This window comes from Hypanus sabinus, chromosome 9 (assembly GCF_030144855.1).
Source record: "Hypanus sabinus isolate sHypSab1 chromosome 9, sHypSab1.hap1, whole genome shotgun sequence".
NCBI lineage: Eukaryota > Metazoa > Chordata > Chondrichthyes > Myliobatiformes > Dasyatidae > Hypanus > Hypanus sabinus.
In genome coordinates, this window is record NC_082714.1 from 89,902,417 (window position 1) to 89,930,135 (window position 27,719).

Here is a 27,719-nt window from a genome sequence, read left to right on the forward strand (position 1 = left end):
CTCTTACTAAGTGAGTCGGAACAGGTACATCTGGTATTATTTAGCATCAGTCAAACGTCAAAAATATATAGCATATATTTTACCTTTCTATGCATATAAAACACTTAAGAAACTAAAGCATTTCAATAATTAAACCACTGCATTGCTTAGCAATAATTGTAGCTTTCATCGGGGCAGGGCTTTTCACATGCTCCATTATTCTCACTTTATCCTTTAAAATTGTTCTGATCATTGATCAACTGTAGCCTAACGCTTTTCCAATGACCGATGGCGTTTCACCTCTTTCCGATCACTTTATTACTTCCACTTCATTTTCAAACGTGATCACTTTCGTGAACAGAAACACTGCGGATTCAGAGCTCTACCGGGTCTTAATGTCCACCGCACTGGAACAGGTTAATTAAGGTCTGGGGTTCCGCTGGGTCCTAAAGACTACCAAAGTGCGACAGGTTAAATAAGGGAATTGAGCATCCGTGTTTTTGGGTATCGGCGAGGGGTCCCGGAACCAATCCCTCACAGATACGTAGGGCCAACTGTACAACGAAAGACTCTTCTGAATTTATTTTTCTTTAGAGATGCAGCATGGTAACAGGCCTTTCTGGTGAATGAGCCTGTGCCACCCAATAAACCCGTCACTCGATACCTTTGGAGTGTGAGAGTGAACTGGAGCACCCAGGGAAGCCCAGGCGGTCACAGGAAGAACGTAACTCCTCACAGACAGCAGTGGAATCGAGCCTGGACTGCTTGTGCATTACACAAACTGCAACACTACTGTGGCGCCCCACAGTCGTGAATTCTGTAGATGTATACAGAGCTTGGTGGAGCCTCCAATGGACAGGAGCCTGCCCCTCATTCTCTGTTCCAAGGAACGAAGATCTAGCATGGGCGACCTCTACCTGTAACTCAGGCCCTCTAGTCCTGGCAACATCTTCATCAATCTTTTCGACACTCCTTCCATTTTAGCCACACTGTTCCTATAGGGTGACAGACCAAAACTGCACACAGTACTTAAAGTGCTGCCTCACTTTGCTTAGCACCTTTGCCTTGCCCACCACAAAAGGCAGGATCACCATTTCAATTCAACTTCCCATTCTCATCCTGCCATACACCCTATCCTCATTATATGTGTCTTCAGACTATGCGGATTCACAGTTATGTGTTGGACCTATTTCTACCAAATTCTCCTTATATGTGTCCAAAACTCTCAGTTATACAAGGCTGTTGGGATGAGAAGCACTGTTTTCCCACCAACACACGTCCCGTGCGCACGCCTCACAGCCTCACTCCCGCCAGTCTTGCATTGCTTTTGGCAGTGTGTGGATGTGCGATCCTGCACTCTTAAACTTTTGTTGTTGTTACCTACAGTGCACTGATTTTGTGCTTGAAATATTTAACTATGCCTCCTAAGCGTCAAGTCCTGGGCCATCAGCCGAGCAGTAGAGAACCACTTTAACACTTGAAAAAGGAAGTTGGAAATTATAAACAAGGAGGCATCAGGTGAAGGTAACACAGCTCTGGGACGCTACTTTGGCCTGGGTGAGTCCACCATCAGAAACATACAGAAAAATACTGACAAAATAAAAAGTGCAGTGATTGATTCATCACGTGTCTTCAAAGATTGTTGCCAAAGTGTGTGACCCAATTATGACAAAAATGTTGAGTTTGTACATTGAGCATGAAGCAAAGAAAAAAACAACACTCAATTCCGATCATCTTCGTGTGAAAGCTTTGAAAATTTATGGTCGCCTTTGTTCAGAGGCTAGTGAGGAAGAGTCAAGTGATATTGTTAGCTTTAATGCAAGGGATGGTTTTCTAAGTTTGTTAATCGTCACAGGCTTCACAACTTAGCTGTGCATGGTGAGCAAGCTAGTGCTGACCACGAGGCTGCTGAACGCTACCCTGAGCAGTTGCGGGATACAATAGCTGAGTTAGGCGTCACACCAAAGCAGGTGTTTAATGCAGACAAGACCGGGCTTTTTTGGAAGCGTATGCCGAAACACACTTACACAAGTAAGGATGAAAAGATTATGTTAACTTTCTATGATTTATTACGTTGGATATTACCTTAAATCGATGAAATATAATACAAATGTTGCCTTGTGGTACTGCTTTTGTGTCGTATTGGTATGAAAATGTGAATAAGTTACAGATAAAACATATTTAGGTAGTCCTCCAGATCGCATCCCTATTTTCTCCATTTAAATAATAATTTACATTTTGCGTTTTCCATATTATGCGTCGACTGTGAGGAACATATCCCCCACATATAACGAGGATAGGGTGTATCTGTCCATAGCCTCTCCTACTGCTATAATGAGGCCAAATTCATGGCCTCTTGTACCGGAGGAGCAACACCTCATATTCTGTCAGGGTAGCCTCCAACCTGATGGCATGAACATCGATTTCTCCAGCTTCTGCTAATTTCACCCCTTCCCCCCTTTACTATTCACCCTCCTTCCCCTTCTCTTCTCCTCACCTCCCCTCCTCTTTCCCTCTCTACCATGGTCCACTATCCTCTCCTATTAGGTCCTTCTCCAGCCCTTTACTTCTTCCGCCTGTCTTCCAGGTTCTTACTTCATCCTCCTCCTCCATCACCTGCCAGCTTGTACTCAACCCCCCCACCCCCAACCTTCTTATTCTGGCTTCCAAAGACAAGAAGATATAGGAGCAGAATTGGGCCATTTTGCCCATCGAGTCATCATGGCTGGTCCTTTTCCCTTTCAGCCCCAATCTCCTGCATCCCCCAGTATCCCATCATGCCCTGACTAATCAAGAAACTATCAAACTCTGCCTTAAATATATCCAATGATTTGGCCTCCACAGATTCACCAATCTCTGGCGAAAGAAATTCCTCTTCATCTCTGTTCTAAGGGGATGTCCTTGTATTCTGAGGCTGTGTCCTCTGGTCTTAGACTCCCCCACCATAGGAAACATCCTCTCCACATCCACTCTACTGAGGCCTTTCAATATTTGATAGGTGCTAATGAGGTTACCCCTCATTCTTCTGAATTCCAGAAATTCAGGCCCAGAACCATCACACGTTCTTCACATGACAAGCCACTCAATCCGGAATCATTTTTGTAAACCTTCTTTGAACCCTCTCCAGTGTCAGCACATCACTTCTTACATAAGGAACTCAAAACTGCTTACAATACTCCAAGTGAGGCCTCACCAGTGCTTTATAAACTTTCATCCTTTCTTTTACATTTTAGTCCTTCCTCACCATAGACTCAACCTGCAACTCAACTTTTAAGGAATCCTGCACAAGGACTCCCAAGTGCTTTTGCACCGCAGATTTTTAAATTTTCTCTCCATTTAGAAAATAGTCTACCCTTTCATTTCTTCTACCAAAGTACATGACCATACACTTCCCAACACTATTCCATCTGCCATTTCTTTGCCCATTCTCCTAATCTGTCCTGTCCTTCTGTAGCCTCTCTACTTCCTCAAAACTACCTGTCTCTCCAACGATCTTTGTATCATCCGCAAACTTGGCCACAAAATTCTGTCATCATTGACATAACATAAAAAGAACCAGCCCCAACACTGCCCCCTATGGAACACCACTGGCAGCCACCCAGAAAAGGCTTCATAAAGTACACCGCTGATGCTGTGGTCCAATCCCCACATACAAACAAGCTGGATGAACTCAGCAGGTCGGGCAGCATCCGCTGAAATGAGCAGTCAACGTTTCGAGCCGAGACCCTTCGTCAGGGCTGAAGAAGGAGGGGGCAGGAGCCCCATAAAGAGGGTGGGGGGAGGGTGGAAAACCAATCAGAGGAAAGATCAAGGGGTGGGGTGGGGAAGCAGGGAGGGAATAGGCTGCAGAGGTGAAGAAGGAATCTAAGGGGAAAGCACTATGGGTAGTAGAAGAAGGCAGAGTCATGAGGGTGGTGATAGGCAGCTGGAAGAGGAGGCAGAGTGAAAGTAGGATGGGGGAAGGGAGGGGGAGGAAATTACCGGAAGTTGGAGAATTCGATGTTCATACCAAGGGGCTAGAGACTACCCAGACGGTATATGAGGTGTTGCTCCTCTATCCTGAGTTTGGCCTCTTCATGGCAGTAGAGGAGGCCATGTATGGACATATCCGAATGGGAATGTGGAGCATAGTTGAAGTGGGTGGCAACCGGGAGATCTTGTATGTTGCGGAGTTGCTCGATGAAGCAGTCCCCCCCTCCCCCAATCTGCGTCGGGTCTTGCCGATGTAGAGGAGGCCACACCAGGAGCACCGAATGCAATAGATGACCCCAACAGTCTCACAAGTGAAGTGTTACCTCATCTGGAAGGACTGTTTGGGGCCCTGAATGGTGGTAAGAGAGGAGGTATAGGGACAGGTGTAGCACTTACACTTGCAGGGATAAGTACCAGGTGGGAGTTCTGTGGGGAGGGACGTGTGGACCAGGGAGATGCGGAGGGAACGATCCCTGTGAAAAGCAGAGAGGGGTAGAGATGGAAAGATGTCCTTAGTGGTGGGGTCCTGTTGAAGGTGGCAGAAGTTGCGCAGAAAAGGCTTCCTTTATTCCCACACTTAGCCTCCTGTCAATCAGCCACTGCTTTATCCATGCTAGAATCTTTCTTGTAATACCATTTGCTCTTAACTTGTTAAGCAGCGTCGTGTGTGGCACCCTGTCAAAGGCCTTCTGAAAATCTAAGTACACAACACCAAAAACTGATTATCCTTTGTCTATCCTGGTTGTTATTCTTCAAAGAATTCCAACAGATTTGTCAGGCAAGGTTTTCCCTTGAGGAAACCATTTTATCATATGCCTCTAAGTACCCCGGAACCACGTCCTTAACAATCGATTCCAAGATAGGTCAGACTAACTGGTCTATAGTTTCCTTTCTTCTTGAAAAGTGGAGTGAGATTTGCAATTTTCCATTCCTCTGGAACCATGCCAGAATTAACTGATTCTTGAAAGTTCATTAAATAATGTCCCCACAATCTCTTCAGCCACCTCTTTCAGAACCCTGTGGTGTTCACCATCTGGTCCAGGTGACTTATCTACCTTCAGACCTTTCAGTTTCTCAAGCACCTTTTCCCTGGTAATGGCAATTTCACACTTCTGTCCCCGACTTTCTTGAACCTCCAGCACACTGCTGGTGTCTTCCACAGTGAAGACTGATCTGATGCGAGATACTTATTCAGTTTGTCTGCCATTTCCTTGTTCCCCATTACTACCTCTCCAACATCGTTTTCCAGTGGTCCCATATTCACTCTCATCTCTCTTTTACACTTTACGTATCTGAAGAAACTTTTGGTGTCCTCTTTCATAGATTGGCTAGCTCACGTTTGTATTCTATCTTTATGACTTTATTAGTAATCTTCTGTTGATTTTTAAAGCTTCCCAATCCTCTAACTGTCCATTAATTTTTGCTCTATTATAGGCACTCTCTTTGGCTCTTATGTTGATTTTGACTTCTATTGTTAGCCACAGTTGTATCATTCTGCTTTTAAAAATGTTTCTTCCTCTTCGGGATGTATATATCCTGAACCTGCCGAATTACTCCCAGAAATTCCAGCCAATACTTCTTCAGCGGTCTGAACGGGGCACGACTGCGCAAGCGTGTGGAGGTCAGCCGGTGAGAACAGTGAGAGGAGTTTCAAAAGAAGACAGATTTATACAGCGGGCATCGGAGCAGAGGTAGACAGAATAGGAAGGCTTTGGCGATAAAGGGTCAAGGCGAGGTAGGTTATCTGTGTAGAATACAGACAGAAAGTATGTGTGTGAAGCCAGTTTTCTGTGCTTGGTGTCAGATGTGGGAAGTCCGGGAGCCTCCCAGCCTCCCGGACGGCCACATCTGAGCCACATGCAATGAGCTGCAGCTCCTTAGGGACCATATTAGGGAGCTGGAGATGCAGATGGAGAGTGAGGAGGTGATAGAGAGGAGTTATAGGCAGGTGGTCACACCGGGGTCTGGGGAGACAGATAAGTGGGTAATAGTCATGAGAGGGAAGGGCAAGAGGCAGATGCTAGCAAGTACCCCAGTGGCTGTCCCCTTTAACAATAAGTACTCCTATTGAGTACTGTTGGGGGAGACAGCCTACCTGGGGGAAGCAACAGTGGTTGAACCTCTGGCACAGAGTCCGGCCCTGTGGCTCAGAAGGGTAGGGAAAGGAAGAGGAAGGCAGTAGTGATAGGGGACCCTATAGTTAGGGGGTCAGGCAGGCCATTCTGTGGACACAGATGTTTAGATGTTTCAGAAAGGGCAGGAAAGAAACGCTGATGGTAGTTTTCCTCCAGGTCCAGGGTCCAGGGAGTTTCTGATCGCATCCATGATATCTTGAAGTGGGAGGGAGAACAGCCAGAGGTCATGGTACACATTGGTACCAACGACATAGGTAGGAAAAGGGAGGAGGTCCTGAAAACAGACTCCAGGGAGTTAGGAAGGAAGCTGAGAAGCAGGACCACAAAGGTAGTCATCTTGGGATTACTGCCTGTGCCACGTGACAGTGAATACAGGAATAGAGTGAGGTGGAGGATAAATGCCTGGCTGAGGGATTAGAGCAGGGGCAGGGATTCAGATTTCTGGATCATTGGTACCTTTTCCGGGACAGATGTAACCCGTACAAAAAGGATGGGTTACACTTGAATCCCAGGGGCCCAATATCCTGGTGGGAGTGTTTGCTAAGGCTACTGGGGAGAGTTTGAACTAGAATTGCTGGAGGGTGGGAACTGAACTGAAGTGACAGAGGAAAGGGAGGTTGACTCACAAATAGAGAAAGCTTGGAGACAGTACTAAAGGGAGAATAGGCAGGTGATAGAGAAGGAATGCGCTCAGACCAAAAGTTTGAGATGTGTCTATTTTAATGCGAGGAGTATTATGAACAAAGCAGATGAACTTAGAGCGTGGATCAGCATTTGGAGCTACGATGTTGTGGCCATTACAGAGACTTGGATGGTGCAGGGGCAGGAATGGCTACTTCAAGTGCCAAGCTTTAGATGTTTCAGAAAGGGAAGGAGGCAAAGGAGGTGGGAGCGTGGCACTGCTGATCATGGATAGTGTCACGGCTGCAGAAAAGAAGGAAGTAATGCAGGGGTTGTCTACAGAGTGTCTGTCGGTGGAAATTAGGAACAGAAAGGGATCAATAACTCTACTGGGTGTTTTTTTTTACAGACCACCCAATAATAACAGGGACATCGAGGAGACAGATTCTAGAAAGATGTAATAATAACAGGGTTGTTGTGGTGGGAAATTTTAATTTTCCAAATATTGATTGGTATCTCCCTAGAGTGAGGGGTTTAGATGAGGCGGAGTTTGTTCAAGAAGGTTTCTTGACACAATATGTAGATAATTCTACAAGAGGAGAGGCTGTACTTGATCTGGAATTGGGAAATGAACCTGGTCAGGTGTCAGGTCTCTCAGTGGGAGAGCATTTTGGAGATAATGATCACAATTCTATCTCCTTTACCATAGCATTGAAGAGGGATAGGAACAGACAAGTTAAGGTAAAAGTTTAATTGGAGTAAGGGGAAATATGAGGCTATCAGGCAGGACTTGGAAGCATAAATTGGATACAGATATTCTCAGGGAAACATACAGAAGAAATGTGGCACATGTTCAGGGGATATCTGCGTGGGGTTCTGCATAGGTATGTTCCAATGAGACAGGGAAAGGATGGTAGGGTACAGGAACCAACACAAAGGCTGTTGTAAATCTAGTCAAGAAGAAAAGAAGAGCTTATGAAAGGTTCAAAAAACTAGGTAATGATAAGAGATCTAGAAGATTATAAGGCTAGCAGCAAGGAGCTTAAGAATGAAATTAGGAGAGCCAGAAGGGGCCATGAGAAGGCCTTGGCGGACAGGATTAAGGAAAACCCCAGGGCATTCTACAAGTATGTGAAGAGAAAGAGGATAAGATGTAAGAGAATAGGACCAATCAAGTGTGACAATGGGAAAGTGTGTATGGAACCAGAGGAGATGCAGAGGTACTTAATGAGTACTTTGCTTCAGTATTCACTATGGAAAAGGATCTTGGCGATTGTAGTGATGACTTACCGCGGACTGAAAAGCTTGAGCATGTAGATATTAAGGAAGAGGATGTGCTGGAGATTTTGGAAAGCATCAAGTTGGATATGTCACCGGGACAGGACGGGATGTACCCCAGGCTACTGTGGGAAGCGAGGGAGGAAATGATCTTTGCATCATCAATGAGGATGGGAGAGGTTTCGGAGGATTGGAGGGTTGCAGATGCTGTTCCCTTATTCAAGAAAGGGAGTCGAGATAGCCCAGGAAATAATAGACCAGTGAGTCTTATTTCAGTGGTTGGTAAGTTGATGGAGAAGATCCTGAGAGGCAGGATTTATGAACATTTGGAGAGGTATAATATGATTAGGAATAGTCAGCATGGCTTTGTCAAAGGCCTTACGAGCCTGATTGAATTTTTTGAGGATGTGACTAAACACATTGATGAAGGTAGAGCCGTAAATGTAGTGTATATGGATTTTAGCAAGTCATTTGATAAAGTACCCCATGCAAGGCTTATTGAGAAAGGAAAGAGGCATGGGATCCAAGGGGACATTACTTTGTGGATCCAGAACTGGCTTGACCACAGAAGGCAAAGAGTGGTTGTAGACGAGTCACATTCTGCATGGAGGTCGGTCACCAGTGGTGTGCCTCAGGGATCTGTTCTGGGACCCTTACTCTAAGTGATTTTTATAAATGACCTGGATGAGGAAGTGGAGGGATGGGTTAGTAAATTTGCTGATGACACAAAGGTTGGTGTAGTGGACAGTGTGGAGGGCTGTCAGAGGTTACAGCAGGACATTGATAGGATGCAAAACTGGACTGCAATGTGGCAGATGAAGTTCAACCCAAATAAGTGTGAGGTGGTTCATTTTGGTAGGTCAAGTATGATGGCAGAATATAGTATTAATGGTCAGACTCTTGGCCCCATTGTAATACTGATATATCTGACTTCAGCTTTTCCTTCTTAAATTGCAGGATGAATAATATGATCACTGGCTCCTCGGGGTTCCTTTACCTTAAGCTCTCTAATCAATTAAGATTCCTCGCACTTCCTTCTCCTCCTTCCTTTCCAGTTCTGATAAAGAGACTTGGCCCGAAACGGTAATTGTTTTTCCCCTCCACAGACGCTTCCTGACCTGCTGAGTTTCTCCAGCATATTGTGTGTGTTGCTCTCTCGTATAAATATGATTTGCTGCAACAACTGTCTTGACTAAGAATTGGGTGCCTGCACTGCGAGTTTGGATTTGTCTAGGTCTGTGACACAGAGCTGTATATTTATCCATCTTGCCTCTCACACAAAGAGACTTACAGTAATGGCTTGGGTGATGAAGCGATGGCTGGTGCTGCCCATGTCCGTTTTGCTGGGGCCCGATATTCGGGGTGTAGGCAGCCGTGCTGCTGCCTGTCCACGTGGCTGTTGTATCTGTGGGACAAGGAAAAAAAATAATCCGTCAGCTCTAATGTAACTATACATACACAATCAGAACTACTGCATTTAATTTATTTTGTAAATGAGTTTATATTGCAAGCCTGTTAATCTGAGTAATACATGCTGTATATATCCAGTATACCAAGCAGCATCCATGGAGAGAGAACCTGAGATAATATCTGAGCTCAATGTAGCACGCCCTCCTCAAAAGGCTAAGAAAATTCAGCATGACCCTGATAACCCTCACCAGTTTTTACAAATGCACCTTATTCAGATGCAACTTGGCTTTGTATGGCAAGAAATTGCAGAGTTGTGGACACAGCTTGATCGATCACACAAGCTAGCCACCCTTCCACTGACAACATCTATGCTTCCCGCTGCGTAAAGCGACTGACAATCGAGGATCATTCTCTTTTCTCCTTCCATCAGGCAGAAGATAGAAAAGTTTAAAAACATATGCCACTTGCCTCATGGGACATCCCAAGTGTCACTAGGTTTTTCCAATAGACTTTTCTTGAAGATGATCTCAATCTCCTAATCTACTTCACCAGCATGTCACAGGAACTAGCCTCCCTCTATGGACACTGCAGCCCACCACACATGACATTCTCTCTTCTCCTCTTTCATCAGGCAGAAGACACTAAAGCCTGAAAGCTCATACCAGCATGCGAGAGGGCCACTCCAACCCCATTGTTATCAGGCTCTTGCATGGATGAACAGATGGACTCTTCGCCTCACAATCAACCTCATTATGATCTTGCACATTATCGTTTACCTGCACTGCACTTTTTTGGCATCTTTTACACTTTATTATGCATTGTTATTGTTACATTCTCGCTCACTTGCTCTGTGTAAATGAGTTTATACTGCAAGCCTGTTAATCTCAATGACGTATGCTCTATGTATATGGCAGGAGACTGGGGCTGAGAGGAAAATGGATCAGTCATGATGAAATGGAGGAGCAGACTCGATGGGCCAAGTGGCCTCATTCTACCCTTACATCTTATGGTCTTAAACAGTATGTAAGCTTTTCACTGTATCTTGGCACGTGGAACAATAATAAACCAATATCAATACTTGGAAAGACTCATGCAGATATGGTGAAGCGTCTCAGCATGAAAAGTCGTTTCTATAGATGCTGCCTAACCTGCTGAGTTCCTCCAACGTTTTGTGTTTCCATTACCAATACTTAGTCTCCCTGCACTGCACCTTCCTTGCAATTGTAACACTATTTGATAATGCTTTTCCCTTTTGTACTATCTCAATGTACATTGTCTGGAATGATCTGTCTGGATGGCACGCAAAGCAACAGTTCTTCACTGTACATATGACAATAATCAACCAATTAACAGGATGAGTGGTATTAACAAGATAGCTTCAGCAAGTTACTTCCCTCTGCTTACAACTGGAAGGCCACCACCTCTCCCACTACAACAGCTTCTTCTTCATGACCGTGAGGCAAGTGAACACCCTATCACCACTGAGGTCCCGACACTGGGACAGCGACCTGTGCATTTCGAATTATATCTTATTGACCTATTTGTGGTAATATTTAGTTTTATGTACTGTGTGTGATATATTGTGAATTCACCATGGTCCAGAGGTACATCGATCCATTTGGTTGTATATATGTACAGTCAGATGACAAACTTGAACAGAACTAGCCCTCACAACCAAGAATATTTGTTAGTAGTAGTAATGAGTGCTGACCTTCCACTGCATGTTTTTGCTTAATACATTAGTATGACTGCAAAGACAGAGCTTGCTTTTTCTATCAAAATACGTGTATTAATAAAAAATATTTACAAGAATAATACACACAAAATGCTGAAGGAACTCAGCAGGTCAGGCAGCATCTATGAAGGGGAACAAACAGTTGACGTTTCAGGCTGAGACTCCTCATCAGGACTGGAGAGGAAGGGGAAGAAGCCAGAATAAGAAAGTGGGGGAGAGGAAGCAGTACAAGCTGGCAGGTGACAGGTGAGACCAGGTGAGGGGAAGGTGGGTGGGTGGGGGAGAGGGGGGATGAAGTGAGACACTGGCAGGTGACGGGAAGGTGGGTGGGTGGGGGGGAGAGGGGGGATGAAGTGAGACACTGGCAGGTGACGGGAAGGTGGGTGGGTGGGTGAGAGGGGGGGATGAAGTGATACACTGGCAGGTGACAGGTGAGGGGAAGGTGGGTGGGTGGGGGAGAGGGGGGATGAAGTGATATACTGGCAGGTGACAGGTGAGACCAGGTGAGGGGAAGGTGGGTGGGTGGGGGGGAGAGGGGGGATGAAGTGAGACACTGGCAGGTGACAGGTGAGACCAGATGAGGGGAAGGTGGGTGGGGGGGGGGAGAGGGGGGATGAAGTGAGACACTGGCAGGTGACAGGTGAGACCAGTTGAGGGGAAGGTGGGTGGGTGGGGAAGGGAGGATGAAGTGAGACACTAGCAGGTGACAGGTGAGACCAGGTGAGGGGAAGGTGGGTGGGTGGGGGGGGGAGGGGGGATGGTGAGACACTGGCAGGTGACAGGTGAGACCAGATGAGGGGAAGGTGGGTGGGGGGGAGAGGGGGGGATGAAGTGATACACTGGCAGGTGACAGGTGAGACCAGATGAGGGGAAGGTGGGTGGGTGGGGAAGGGAGGATGAAGTGAGACACTAGCAGGTGACAGGTGAGACCAGATGAGGGGAAGGTGGGTAGGGAGGAGAGGGGGGATGAAGTGAGACACTGGCAGGTGACAGGTGAGACCAGATGAGGGGAAGGTGGGTAGGGGGGAGAGGGGGGATGAAGTGAGTCACTGGCAGGTGACAGGTGAGACCAAGTGAGGGGAAGGTGGGTGGGTGGGGGAGAGGGGGGATGAAGTGAAACACTGGCAGGGGACAGGTGAGACCAAGTGAGGGGAAGGTGGGTGGGTGGGGGAGAGGGGGGATGAAGTGAGACACTGGCAGGTGACAGGTGAGACCAGATGAGGGGAAGGTGGGTGGGGGGGAGAGGGGGGATGAAGTGATACACTGGCAGGTGACAGGTGAGACCAGATGAGGGGAAGGTGGGTGGGTGGGGGAGGGAGGATGAAGTGAGACACTAGCAGGTGACAGGTGAGACCAGGTGAGGGGAAGGTGGGTGGGTAGGGGGGAGAGGGGGTTGAAGTGATACACTGGCAGGTGACAGGTGAGGGGAAGGTGGGTGGGTGGGGGAGAGGGGGGATGAAGTGATACACTGGCAGGTGACAGGTGAGACCAGGTGAGGGGAAGGTGGGTGGGTGGGGGGGAGAGGGGGGATGAAGTGAGACACTGGCAGGTGACAGGTGAGACCAGATGAGGGGAAGGTGGGGGGGGGAGGGGGGATGAAGTGAGACACTGGCAGGTGACGGGAAGGTGGGTGGGTGGGGGGGAGAGGGGGGATGAAGTGAGACACTGGCAGGTGACAGGTGAGACCAGGTAAGGGGAAGGTGGGTGGGTGGGGGAGAGGGGGGATGAAGTGAGACACTGGCAGGTGACAGGTGAGACCAAGTGAGGGGAAGGTGGGTGGGTGGGGGAGAGGGGGGATGAAGTGAGACACTGGCAGGTGACAGGTGAGACCAGGTAAGGGGAAGGTGGGTGGGTGGGGGGGAGAGGGGGGATGAAGTGAGACACTAGCAGGTGACAGGTGAGACCAGGTAAGGGGAAGGTGGGTGGGTGGGGGAGAGGAGGGATGAAGTGAAACACTGGCAGGGGACAGGTGAGACCAAGTGAGGGGAAGGTGGGTGGGTGGGGGAGAGGGGGGATGAAGTGAGACACTGGCAGGTGACAGGTGAGGGGAAGGTGGGTGGGTGGGGGAGAGGGGGGATGAAGTGAGACACTGGCAGGTGACAGGTGAGACCAGATGAGGGGAAGGTGGGTGGGGTGGAGAGGGGGGATGAAGTGAGACACTGGCAGGTGACAGGTGAGACCAGATGAGGGGAAGGTGGGTGGGTGGGGGAGGGAGGATGAAGTGAGACACTGGCAGGTGACAGGTGAGGGGAAGGTGGGTGGGTGGGGGAGAGGGGGGATGAAGTGATACACTGGCAGGTGACAGGTGAGACCAGGTGAGGGGAAGGTGGGTGGGTGGGGGGGAGAGGGGGGGATGAAGTGAGACACTGGCAGGTGACAGGTGAGACCAGATGAGGAGAAGGTGGGTAGGGGGGAGAGGGGGGATGAAGTGAGACACTGGCAGGTGACAGGTGAGACCAGATGAGGGGAAGGTGGGTAGGGGGGAGAGGGGGGATGGTGAGACACTGGCAGGTGACAGGTGAGACCAGATGAGGGGAAGGTGGGTGGGTGAGAGGGGGGGATGAAGTGATACACTGGCAGGTGACAGGTGAGACCAGGTGAGGGGAAGGTGGGTGGGTGGGGGGGAGAGGGGGGATGGTGAGACACTGGCAGGTGACAGGTGAGACCAGATGAGGGGAAGGTGGGTGGGGGGGAGTGGGGGGATGAAGTGAGACACTGGCAGGTGACAGGTGAGACCAGATGAGGGGAAGGTGGGTGGGTGGGGAAGGGAGGTTGAAGTGAGACACTAGCAGGTGACAGGTGAGACCAGATGAGGGGAAGGTGGGTAGGGGGGAGAGGGGGGATGAAGTGAGACACTGGCAGGTGACAGGTGAGACCAGATGAGGGGAAGGTGGGTAGGGGGGAGAGGGGGGATGAAGTGAGACACTGGCAGGTGACAGGTGAGACCAGATGAGGGGAAGGTGGGTAGGGGGGAGAGGGGGGATGAAGTGAGACACTGGCAGGTGACAGGTGAGACCAGATGAGGGGAAGGTGGGTGGGTGGGGGAGAGAGGATGAAGTGAGACACTAGCAGGTGACAGGTGAGACCAGGTAAGGGGAAGGTGGGTGGGTGGGGGAGAGGGGGGATGAAGTGAAACACTGGCAGGGGACAGGTGAGACCAAGTGAGGGGAAGGTGGGTGGGTGGGGGAGAGGGGGGATGAAGTGAGACACTGGCAGGTGACAGGTGAGACCAAGTGAGGGGAAGGTGGGTGGGTGGGGGAGAGGGGGGATGAAGTGAGACACTGGCAGGTGACAGGTGAGACCAGATGAGGGGAAGGTGGGTGGGGGGGAGAGGGGGGATGAAGTGAGACACTGGCAGGTGACAGGTGAGACCAGATGAGGGGAAGGTGGGTGGGTGGGGAAGGGAGGATGAAGTGAGACACTAGCAGGTGACAGGTGAGACCAGATGAGGGGAAGGTGGGTAGGGAGGAGAGGGGGGATGAAGTGAGACACTGGCAGGTGACAGGTGAGACCAAGTGAGGGGAAGGTGGGTGGGTGGGGGAGGGAGGATGAAGTGAGACACTGGCAGGTGGTAGGTGGAAAACCTGAACCAGGGTAGATAACTTCTCTTCACTCAAAGGATGTACTTTGTATCAAAAGAACAGGCAGCAAGGCATAGGTAGTGGTGCGACTCTGTTGATATGAGACAGAATTACATCTTTAGAAACTGCAAGGATTTAAAAAAAAGATGGGAATCATATATAGGCCTCCAAATAGTAGCCAAGATGTGGGGTTGAGATTGCAGAGGGAGCTGGAAAAAGCGTGTAATAAAGGCGATGACACAATTGTAATTGGGGACTTCAAGATGCAAGAGAATTGGAAAAATCAGGTTGGTGTTGGATCGCAAGAGAGGGTATTTATTGAATGCCTACGAGATGGCTTTTCAGAGCAGCTTGTGCTCAAGTCTACTTGGAGAAAGGTTATCTTAGATTGAGTTTATTAATACCCCAGATCTTATTAGGGAGCCTAACATAAAGGAACCATTAGGAAACAGTGATCATAACGATTGAATTCATACTGCAATTTGAGGGAGAAGCATAACTCACATGTATCAGTATTGCAATGGAATAAAGGGAATTACAGAGGCATGAGAGAGGGGTTTGCCCAGGTAGATTGAAGGAGGATACTGGTCGGGATGACAGCAGAGCAGAGATGGCTGAAGTTTCTGGAAATAGTTCACAAGGCGCAGGATAGTTATGTCCCACAGAGGAAGAAGCTCTCAATCAGCAGGGGTAGGCAACCATGGCTGACAAAGGAAGTTAAGGACTGCACACAAGCCGAGGAAAGGGCGTATAAGGCAGCAAAAGTGAGTGGGAAGTTGGATGATTGCGAAATTTTAAAATCCAACAAAAGGCAACTAAAAAAAAGCTATAAGAAGGAAGATGAAATATGAGAGCAGACTAGCCAATAATATAAAGCAGGATACCAAAAGATATTTTTCAATTATATAAAGAGTAAAAGGGAGGTGAGAGTTGATAGAGGACCACTGAAAATTACACTGGTGAGATAGTAATGGGGGACAAAGAAATGGCAGATGAACTTATGTTCTTTGCATCATTCTTCACTGTGGAAGACATTAGCAGTGTTGCAAAGGTCCATGAGTGTCAGGGAGCAGGAGAGAGTGCCATTGCTATTACAAAGGAAAAAGTGCTAAGCAAACTTAAGGTGGATAAGTCACCTGGACCAGATGGACTACATCCCAGAGTCCTGGGAGAGGTTGCTGAAGAGATAACAGATGCATTGGTCATGATCTTTCAAGAATCATTTGATTCTGGCATGGTCCTGGAGGACTATTAGATTGCAAATGTCGGGGGGGGGGGGGGGGGAAAGACAAAAGAAAGAAAATTATAGGCCAGTTAGCCTAACCTCAGTGCTTGAGGAAGTGTTTGAGTTTATTATTAAGGATGAGGTTCCAAGGTACTTGGTGACTAATGATAAAATAAGTTAAATTCAGCACAGTTTCTGTCACGGGGAATCTTGTCTAACAAATCTGTTAAGAGTTCTTTGAGGAAGTAACAAGCAGGGTGGTCAAAGGCGAGGTAGTGGATGTCATTTACTTGGATTTTCAGAAGGTGTTTGATAAGGTGCCATACCAGGTTACTTAACAAGACAAAATCCTATGGGTGCTATAGGAAAGACACTGGTGTGGATAGCAGAATGGCTGACAGGCAGGAGGCAGCGAGTGGGAATAAAAGGGGCCTTTTCTGGTTGGCTGCCGGTGACTAGTGGTGTTCCTCAGGGGTCAGTATTGGGACTGCTACTTCTCACATTGTTTGTCAATGATTTAGATAATGGAATTGATGGCTTTGTGGTAAAGATTGCAGAAAGGTACAGTAGTGCAGACTATTATCTAAATGAGAAGGACTTTGGAGTCCTCATTCAGGACTCACAGAAGGTTAATTTACAGGTTGAATCTGTAGTAAAGAAGGCAAATGTAATGTTGGCATTTACTTCAAGGGGAATAGTATAAAAGGAAGGAGATAATGCGGAGCCTTTATAAGACATTAGTCTCGCACTTGGAGTACTGTCAACAGTTTTGGGCCCCATATCTTAGAAAGGAGGTGTTGTCATTGGCAAGAGACCAGAGGAGGTTCACGAGGATGATTCAGGGAATGAAGGGATTAACATACAAGGAGTGTTTGGCAACTTTGAGCCTGTACTCACTGGAATTTAGAAGAATTTGGGGGGGGGGGGGGGAAGGGGAATGTCATTGACACCTACCAAATGTTGAAAGGACTAGAGGGTGGATGTGGAGAGGAGGTTTCCTGTGGTGGGGGTATCAGTGAATCTTGGGAATGTTCTGCCATAGACTGTGGTGGAGGCCAAATCCGTGGGTATATTTAAGATGGAAGTTGATTGTTTCCTGATCGGTCAGGGCATCAAAAGATAAGGCAAGAAGGCAGGTGTATGAGGTAACTGGGATTCAGGATCAGCCATGACGGAATGGCAGAGAAGACTGAAAGGCCTAATTCTACTCCTATGTCCTATGTTAAATGGAATTCTGAAGAATGTGAAACAACCTCTCTGCCCGGGGGAGGAAAATGTAAGTCTAAAACAAAGTACATACATGTCACCATATACAACTCTGACATTAATTATCTTGCGGGCATTCACAGAAACAACAGAATCAACAAAAAACTGCACCTCACAGGACAGACCAAAGTGCAAAAGACAACAAACTGTGCAAACACAAAAGATAAAATAATAATAATACATAAATAAGCGATAAATATCCAGAACATGAAATGAAGGATGCTTGAAAATGAGTCCATGGGTTGAGGGAATGCCTCAGTAATGGGGCAAGTGAAGTTGCGTGAAGTTAGCCCCTTTGGTATCTGTAAGTAATTTCTGGTCATTTTAATTGAATAATTAGAGAACTCGATGTTTCTGCCATTAGGCTGGAGGCAATACAGATGGAATACAAGCAGCATAATGCCATTTCATAGTCAATTCTCTAAGTCTATTACATTCTTTAAAACCAATAGGACTGCTGCCACAGACATGACTCTGTTGGATGGTACATAGCTATAAAAATTACACCTCTCCAGGCTCTAGAGTTTATGACCCAGGATCACATTTCATGAGGAATTAAAACCACTCCCTCTGAACTGAAATATCAGCACTTTCTCTCTCCACAGATGCTGCCGGAGCTGCTGAGTGCTTCCAACATTGTGATTTTATTCAATAAGCTGCCAGTGGTGCAAATTCCCATTTATATCGCAGTTTGAAATCTGGAGCAACAGTCAGGCACAATGTGCTTCCAACAGTCACAATTACAAAAGGGGAACACATTGTGTATTGGGAGACCACTTTGTCTATCACATCTGCTCTGTCTGCTGAAAGTGGAATTTCCCAGTGGCCAACCATTTAAATTCCTAACTCCATTCCCATTCTAACATGTCAGCTCATGGCTTCCTCCTTTGCCAAGAGGCACCTCTCAGAGTGGAGAAGCAACACCCGATATTCTGTCTAAGAAACCTCCAACCTAATTTCTCCTTCCAGTACTTCTTTCCTCTCCTCCTTCCCTCTTCATTTCCCCACACTGGCCTTTTACCTCTTCTCCTCACCTGCCTAATACCCCCCCCCCAAGTGCCCCACATTCTTCTCTTTCTCTGATGGTTTACTCTCCTCTCCTATGATTCGTGCTTCACCAGCCCTTTACCTCTCTCACCCACCTGGCTTCACCTATCACCTTCTAGCCATCCTCCTTCCCCTCCCCCACCTTTTAAGTTTGGATTCTTCTCCCTTCTTTCCGGTCCTGAAGAAGGGTCTCAGCCAGAAGCGTACACTGTTTATTCATTTCCATGGATGCTGCCTGACCTGCGGAGTTCCTCCAGCATTTAGTGTGTGTTATTATGGATTTGCAGCACCTGCAGAATCGTTTGTGTTTATGACTTACTGTGGTACGGCTGTTTCAGTGCGGGGAATCCGTTCTGCTGAGATGGATGAGGGGCAGCCGTAGTGGGGGGTGTCGGGGGAGGTGCGATCTGTTGTAGTGGTGGAGCAATCTGCAGCAAGCCTTCACTGTGGTTCATGTTGAGGAGCGAACTGTTGGCTGCTGAGAGAAAGCAGGTTAGAAGTTACCTTTTGAGTGGAAAAATAATTCTTCAATTAAAACTGAAGCCACAGTCGCCACAGGGGAAATTGGGGCACCACAGTAAGGAAGCAGTTCGGGTTGTCGGAGTTCAATTCTGTTGTCCTCGAGAAGGAGTTTGTACGTACACTCCACCAAACGAGCGTGGGTTTCCTCCGGGTGCTCCAGTTTCCTCCCACAGAACAAAGACAATTTGGCTAGTAGGTTAATTGCTCACTGTGGATTGTCCTCTGATTAGGCTAGGGGTTAAATAGGTGGGTTGCTGGGCAGCACAGATCAATGGGCTGGAAGAGCCTGTTCAGTGCCGTATCTGTAAATAAATAAATACAACTCTTGAAATGATTTAAACATTTTCATTTCAATCATTCCACCATGGTATCAGAATGATAAAGGTAGGTAAGTAAGAGACACCTTAGCCACAGACACCAACTCTACCCATAGTAGAATATAAAGACAAGGATATCTTAAGTTTTATTTGTTACATGTACATTGACACATACAATAAAACATAGCATTTTCATGAAATCAAATCAGTGAGGATTGTGCTGGGGAACCTGTAAGAGTAGCAACACTTCCAGCACCAACATAGTATCCCCACAATTTATTAACCCTAGCCTGTACATCTTCAGAATGAGAGGGGAAACTGGAGCATCCGGAGGAAACTCTTGCAGTCGCAGGGAGAATATCCAGGCTCCTTACTGAGAGCAGTGGGAATTGTACCCAGATCAGTGATCACTGGTGTTACACCAACTGCTATGCTACCAGCACCTTCCTTAGAGAAAGAAACTTCAAAGAATTATTGCATAACAAGATTGCATAATCATTGCATATTGCATAATTTGTACCACTTCTATTAAGTTCAGTGACGCAAGGCCACAGAATCTAATCAACTATGGAGCCAGCACACACACACACACACACACACACACACACACACACACAACTATTGTTGGCTGAATTTCAGATAGTGAAGAGGAGTGAGATAGATCAGCTGATTGAGAGGTATCACAATAACCTTGGAATTAATTGTGGACCTTAGGAAGTGGGGGGGGGGGGGCAATCTCAGGGAACAACAGTGGAAGAGGTGAGCAACTTCAAGATCCTGTGCCTCAGTGTCTCTTAAGATTTATTTTGGACCCAACACATTGATGCAATTACAAAGACAGCAACTATATTTCATTAGGCATTTGAGAACTGGTATGTTCCCAAAGACTCTAGCAAATTTCTACAGCTGTACCATGACTAGTTGCATCGCTGTCTGGTATGGAGGCACCAATGCACAGGATCGGAAAAAGTTGTACAGGGTTACAGAGTCAGCCAGCTCCGTCATGGGCACTGGCCTCCCCAGCATCAAGGACATCTTTAAAGATGATCCTCAAGAAGGTGGTTGCCATTATTAAGGACACCCCCCATCACCCAGAACATGCCCTCTTCTCATTGCTAGAAGGTACAGGAGCCTGAAGACACACACACAATATTTTAGGAACAGCTTCTCCTCTCCAGCATCAGATTTCTGAATGCCCCATGAACCCTGCCTCACTATTTTGCTATTTCCACTACAGGTGGATCCCGCTTTTCGAACGTTCGATTTACGACTACTCACTGTTACAAAAGACTTGCATTAATACCTGTTTTCGCTAACCAAAGAGGATTTTTGCTTTTATGAAAAAAAGATGCCTGCTTTATACGTGTGTTTACCTCGAGAAAGACTAGTATGACCGTGAAGCCTTGTTTGGGCAGTTGTTTGCACATGCGTGTATGTGCTGATTTTTTTTTCTTCAAATCGATTTTGGCTCGCTGCCTTCCCGAGTTTGATAAGTGAAACTACACCGTTCCTACAATATTTCTATTTTATCATATCATTCCTGCTTTTACTATACGTTGGTGTTATTTCAGGTTTTGTGTTATTTGCTTTGATTTGGTAGGTTTTTTTTGGGTCTGGGAATGCTCAAAAATTTTTCCCATATAAATTAATGGTAATTGCTTCTTCACTTTACGACATTTCAGATTACAAACATTTTCATAGGAACCCTCTACCTTCGGATTGCAGGGGAAACCTGTATTTATTTATTTTTTATACATTCTTATTGCAGCTTGAAATAATTTTTATGTACTGCAGTATACTGCTGCTGCAAAAGAACAAATTTTATGACTTTTATGTCATTTTCTTCAGCAATTTTACGGGGGCACGACTGCGCAAGCGCGTGTAAGTCGGACCGTGAGGCAGCGAGAATATTTAAAGAGAACAGTAGACGGAGCGGGCGACAGAGTAGGAAGGCTTTGTCTCGAGAGGCTTAGGCAAGCAGAGGCTGAGGACAAGCTTCACTCCAAGTGAGGTAAGGCCGGGTAAGTTCCTTTCAAAGGAGAAAGTTTCAAAAGTTGAGGCAACATATTGGGTAGGTCATGACGGCTGAGATCGGCCCCGTGGTTTGTTCATCCGCAGCATGTGGGAAATCAGGGATGCTTCCAGTGTCCCCGATGACTATGTGTGCAGGAAGTGTGTCCAGCTGCAGCTTCTGGCAGACCGCATTGAGCGTCTGGAGCTGCGATTGGATTCATACTGGAGCATCCCCGATGCTGAGAAAGTCGTGAATAGCACGTTCAGTTGAGTTGGCCACACCGCAGGTAAAGGCTACACAGGCAGAAAGGGAAGGGGTGGCCACTAGACAGCGTAGCAGTAAGCAGGTAGTGCAGGAGTCCCCTGAGGTCATCTCCCTCCTAAACAGGTATACTGTTTTGGATACTGTTGGGGGAGATGTCTCATCAGGGGAAGGCAGCAGCAGCTGAGTTCATTGTACCATGGGTGGCTGTGTGGCACAGGAGGGAAGGGAAAGGAGTGGGAGAGCTATAGTGATAGGGGATTCGATTGTAAGGGGAATAGACAGGCGTTTCTGTGGCCGCAATCGAGACTCCAGGATGGTGTGTTGCCTCCCTGGTGCAAGGGTCAAGGATGTCTCTGAGCGGCTGCAGGACATTCTGGAATGGGAGGGTGAACAGCCAGTGGTCGTGGTGCACATAGGTACCAACGATATAGGTAAAAAATGGGATGAGGACCTAAGGTGAATTTAGGGAGTTAGGAGATAAACTAAAAAGTAAGACCACAAAGGTAACAATCTCTGGATTACTACCAGTGTCACGTGCTAGTCAGAGTAGAAATAGGAGGATATTTCAGATGAATACGTGGCTTGAAAAATGGTGCAAGGGGGAGGGATTCAAATTTCTGGGGCATTGGAACCAGTTCTGGGGGGAGGTGGGACCGGTATAAACAGGACGGTCTGCACCTGGGCTGGACTGGAACCAATGTCCTAAAGGGAACATTTGCTACGGCTGTTCAATAGGATTTAAACTAATGTGGCAAGGGGATGGAAACAAGTAGTAAGCAAAAAGCAAAAAGTAGTAAGGTGAAAAGTAAAAGTGGCAGGCAGGCAAATCCAGGGCAAAAATCAAAAAGGGCCACTTTTCAACATAATTGTATAAGGGCTAAGAGAGTTGTAAAAACAAGCCTGAAGGCTTTGTGTGTCAATACGAGGAGCATTCGTAACAAGGTGGATGAATTGAATGTGCAGATAGTTATTAATGAATATGATATAGTTGGGATCACAGAGACATGGCTCCAGGGTGACTCAGGATGGGAGCTCAACATCCAGGGATATTCAATATTCAGGAGGAATAGACAGGAAAAAAAAGGAGGTGGGGTAGCATTGCTGGTTAGAGAGGAGATTAACCCAATAGAAAGGAAGGACATTAGCCTGGAGGATGTGGAATTGATATGGGCAGAGCTACATAACACTAAGGGGCAGAAAACGCTGGTGGGAGTTGTGTACAGGCCACCTAACAGTAGTTGTGAGGTTGGGGATGGCATTAAACAGGAAATTAGAAGTGCGTGCAATAAAGGAACAGTAGTTATAATGGGTGACTTCAATCTACATATAGTTTGGGTGTACCAAATTGGTAAGGGTGCTGAGGAAGAGGATTTCTTGGAATGTATGTGGGGTGGTTTTCTGAACCAACATTTCGAGGAACCAACTAGAGAACAGGCCATTCTAGATTGGGTGCTGAGCAATGAGGAAGGTTTAGTTAGCAATCTTGTCGTGCGAGGCACCTTGGGTAAGAGTGACCATAATATGGTGGAATTCTTCAATAAGATGGAGAGTGACATAGTTAACTCAGAAACAAAGGTTCTGAACTTAAAGAAGGGTAACTTTGAAGGTATGAGACGTGAATTAGCTAAGATAGACTGGCAATTGATACTTAAAGGGTTGACGGTGGATATGCAATGGCAAGCATTTAAAGATCACATGGATGAACTACAACAATTGTTCATCCCAGCTTGGCAAAAGAATAAACCAGGGAAGGTAGTGCACCCCTGGCTGACAAGGGAAATCAAGTCCAAAGAAGAAACATATAAATTAGCCAAAAAAAGCGGCACACCTGAGGATTGGGAGAAATTCAGAGACCAGCAGAGGAGGACAAAGGGCTTAATTAGGAAAGGGAAAAAAGATTATGAGAGAAAGCTGGCAGGGAACATAATAACTGACTGTAAAACCTTTTATAGATATGTGAGAAGAAAAAGATTGGTCAAGACAAATGTAGGTCCTTTACAGTCAGAAAAAGGTTAATTGATCATAGGGAACAAAGACATGGCAGACCAATTGAATAACTACTTTGGTTCTGTCTTCACTAAGGAGGACATAAATAATCTTCTGGAAATAGTAAGGGACCGAGGGTCTAGTGAGATGGAGGAACTGAGGGAAATACATGTTAGTAGGGAAGTGGTGTTTGGTAAATTGAAGGGAATAAAGGCAGATAAATCCCCAGGGCCAAATGGTCTGCATCCCAGAAAGTAAGGAAGTAGCCCAAGAAATAGTGGATGCATGAGTGATCATTTTTCAAAACTCCTTAGATTCTGGATTAGTTCCTGAGAATTGGAGGGTGGCTAATGTAACCCCACTTTTTAAAAAATGAGGGAGAGAAAAACCAGGGAATTATAGACCGGTGAGTCTGACATTGGTAGTGGGGAAAATGCTAGAGTGGGTTATCAAACATGTGATAACAGCACATTTGGAAAGAGGTGAAATCATCGAACAAAGTCAGCATGGATTTGTGAAAGGAAAATCACGTCTGACGAATCTTATAGAATTTTTTGAAGATGTAACTAGTAGAGTGGATAGGGGAGAGCCAGTGGATGTGGTATATTTAGATTTTCAAAAGGCTTTTGACAAGTTCCCACACAGGAGATTAGTGTGCAAACTTAAAGCACAGGGTATTGGGGGTATGGTATTGATGTGGATAGAGAATTGGTTGGCAGACAGGAAGCAAAGAGTGGGAGTAAACAGGACCTTTTCAGAATGGCAGGCAGTGACTAGTGAGGTACCACAAGGCTCAGTGCTGGGACCCCAGTTGTTTACGATATATATTAATGATTTAGACGAGGGAATTAAATGTAGCATCTCCAAGTTTGTGGATGACACAAAGCTGGGCGGTGGTGTTAGCTGTGAGGAGGATGCTAAGAGGATGCAGGGTGACTTGGATAGGTTAGGTGAGTGGGCAAATTCATGGCAGATGCAATTTAATGTGTATAAATGCGAGGTTATCCACTTTGGTTGCAAGAACAGGAAAACAGATTATTATCTGAACGGTGGCCGATTAGGAAAAGGGGAGATGCAATGAGACCTGGGTGTCATTGTACACCAGTCTTTGAAGATGGGCATGCAGGTTCAGCAGGTGGTGAAAAAGGCAAATGGTATGTTGGCATTCATAGCAAAAGGATTTGAGTACAGGAGCAGGGAGGTTCTACTGCAGTTGTACAAGGCCTTGGTGAGACCGCACCTAGAATATTGTGTGCAGTTTTGGTCCCCTAATCTGAGGAAAGACATTCTTGCCATAGAGGGAGTACAAAGAAGGTTCACCAGATTGATTCCTGGGATGGCAGGACTTTCATATGATGAAAGTCTTATACTCGCTGGAATTTAGAAGATTGAGGGGGGATTATAAGAAGATTTAGAAGATTTTATACTGAAACGTATAAAATTCTAAAGGGATTGAACAGGCTAGATGCAGGAAGATTGTTTCCGATGTTGGGGAAGTCCAGAACGAGGGGTCTCAGATCAAGGATAAAGGGGAAACCTTTTAAGACCGAGATGAGGAAAAACTTCTTCACACAGAGAGTGGTGAATCTGTGGAATTCTCTGCCACAGGAAACAATTGAGGCCGGTTCATTGGCTATATTTAAGAGGAAGTTAGATATGGCCCTTGTGGCTAAAGGGATCGGGGGTATGAAGAGAAAACAGGTACAGGGTTCTGAGTTCGATGATCAGCCACGATCATACTGAATGGCAGAGCAGGCTCGAAGGGCCCAATGGCCTACTCCTGCACCTATTTTCTATGTTTCTATGACTTGTCAGTTACAATAAACCAGATTCTGATCCTGCTGGGGGAATTCTGAGAAATTAGTAGCAAAAGCTACATGCAGACACCCGAGTGGCTCTTGTAACTTAACACACTGCTGGACTCAACAGCTGATAGAGGAGGCACACTTCAATCTATTAAACAAGCTTGACAACAACATTTAGGCAGGGCTTTGACCCTGGAGTAAGGAGGCAGGACGTGGGAATGATTCGCAGAGGATCTTTCAGTAAGATTGTGTACTCACGAGGAGGCGATATGGGAATGTTCGGATAGCTGTGCACAGTTGATCTGGACGTCTCTGGTAAAGGAAGTATTGGTGGCGGGAGAGGCTGGGCGTAGGTTTCGGATGGTGGCAGTGCACCCGGCGGATGCTTGACCGGTGGAAGTCCATGTTCCTCAGGGTGAGACATGACCTGCGGTCCATCCAGCTGCACACATTCATGGACAAACTCATCCTTCACCAACCGGCTGGGTGGGGCTAACACACACACACAATGGGGAAAGCTCAAGGTTATATTCCATTCTTTTTCAAACTAATGACTAATTGGAAGGAAAGCATAGGCAGACAGGACCAATAGAACATAACATGGAATAGTACGCAATGTTGTATCAGTGTAACCTACTCCAAAGTCAGCCTAATTCTTCCCTTACCTATAGCCTTCCAATTTCACTTTCATCCATGTGCCTATCTTAAATGTCCCCAACATGTCTGCCTCTACCACCATCCCAGTAGTGCATTCCATGCAGTTCCTCTTGCATCTCCTCTCCTCACATTGCATCAATATGCAATATTCCACATTCACTACTTGGATCACTATACTCAACAGAATATTCAAAACAACCAAAATATTACAACTTTTAATTCCAGGTAACCACTACATTGACATAGAACACTACAGTACAGTACTAGCTCGTTGACCCACAATGTTGTGCTGACCTGTTAACCCTGTGATCAATCTAACCCTTCCCCTCCACATACCCTTCCATGCTTCTATCCTAGGCAGTATCCTCGCTATCCAACAAGTTCTCCCCAGCACATCCTGTCACTACCCACCATGTTCTTGGGCTGCAAAGGCAAGTCAGGTGATAAAGTTCAGACACAGCGACAGGCCACTCTGTCCCATCGGCATTTCCTATCTACCCAGCTCTTCATGCAGACTTGGCAAAGAACAGCACAGCACAGGCCCTTCGGCCCACAATGTGGTGCCAAACTAATTAAACTTACGGCCAACTAAACTAATACCTTCTGTTTACATTATGTCCATATTCTTCCATTTCCCTCACATCTGAGTGCCCATCTAAACATCTCTCAAACATTCCTAATATATCCATCTCTACCACCACCCCAGGCAGCACCCTCTCCACAGCCTTCACATCCTTCCTAAATTGCAGGCACATGCAGTCTAGCTAGAGTTTTACAAAGCTGTCATATAAATTATTAGATAATAACCCACAAAGATGCCATTCATCATAAGATTGCAGTGTTAAGGTTCTCTGAGATAGCAACAGTAGCAAGGAGCATCTATGAGTCAAGACGAGCAATATGAAATACTGACCTGTATTCTGGAGGCTGAGACCTGCAGGAGGAACAAACAAGAGCCAGTTTAATGCACCCTATGAAGTAAAGGGGAGGGACAACATACAATGTGGGGGTGAGGCACCCAGCACAGTTTTGGCAACCGGATAGTAGCAATGGTCTGACTAAGGAGTAGTCAACGGTGAAACCACTACACTGGTCTTTAAATACCTAACACACACTGAAAGAGAAAATGAGAAACTCGCCGAACCAGAGTTCACTACGATGGAGATAATCGTTGGTCCCCTGTCTATGCTGACAAAGACCTAGTGTTAGTGATCTTACAACCCGAATATAGTTTTACACGTGGCCAGCAGTCTCCCAAACTCTGCCATGAACAGTCCCAAGCCTGGCTGCGAAAGGAGGAAGGCTGGATATTGGGCTAGCGACCCCATCCCGTAAAACCCCAGTGCAACAGAAATGCCAACAGAAGCTCCAGAAATCATGTCCCCAGGAGAGGAAGGATCTTCAAAAATGGGCCACACCTGGGGGCAAGTTGACAGAGGACTCTGTTGAGCAGCTGTCATCAGCCTCAGGAACAAGGAGAGAGAAGGAGGGGGTGAGGAAAGAGGAGGGGGACAGGTGGGGGGAAGGGGGGGAAGAGGGGGGAGGGGGGAAGAGGAGAGGGATGGGTGGGAGGGAAGAGGAGAGGGATGGGTGGGAGGGAAGAGGAGAGGGATGGGTGGGAGGGAAGAGGGGGATGGGTGGGAGGGAAGAGGGGGATGGGTGGGAGGGAAGAGCAGGGGGATGGGTGGGAGGGAAGAGCAGGGGGATGGGTGGGAGGGAAGAGCAGGGGATGGGTGGGAGGGAAGAGCGGGGCATGGGTGGGAGGGAAGAGCAGGGGGATGGGTGGGAGGGAAAAGGAGGTAGGAGGGAAGAGGGGGGCGGGTGGAAGGGTAGAAGTAGGGGATGGGTGGGTGGGAAGAGGAGGGGGAATGGGTTTGAGGGAAGAGGAGAGTTGGGACGGGTGGG

The 27,719-nt window shown here is 46.9% G+C and overlaps 1 protein-coding gene across 4 annotated transcripts in view; it reads right to left on the reverse strand.

The window, feature by feature from the left end:
- smad10a (SMAD family member 10a) overlaps positions 1-27,719 on the reverse strand; it is a 118,522-nt gene that overhangs the window by 17,250 nt on the left and 73,553 nt on the right. For 2 of the 4 annotated variants that reach the window (XM_059980135.1, XM_059980136.1), the window contains 4 exons: positions 26,728-26,748; positions 25,416-25,649; positions 18,569-18,727; positions 9,277-9,390 (listed from right to left, as the gene is read on the reverse strand). In XM_059980135.1, the coding sequence (XP_059836118.1) occupies positions 9,277-9,390; positions 18,569-18,727; positions 25,416-25,649; positions 26,728-26,748 (528 nt within the window). The remainder of the gene's footprint in view (positions 1-9,276; positions 9,391-18,568; positions 18,728-25,415; positions 25,650-26,727; positions 26,749-27,719) is intronic. The other 2 variants (XM_059980134.1, XM_059980137.1) reach the window with 2 other exon arrangements.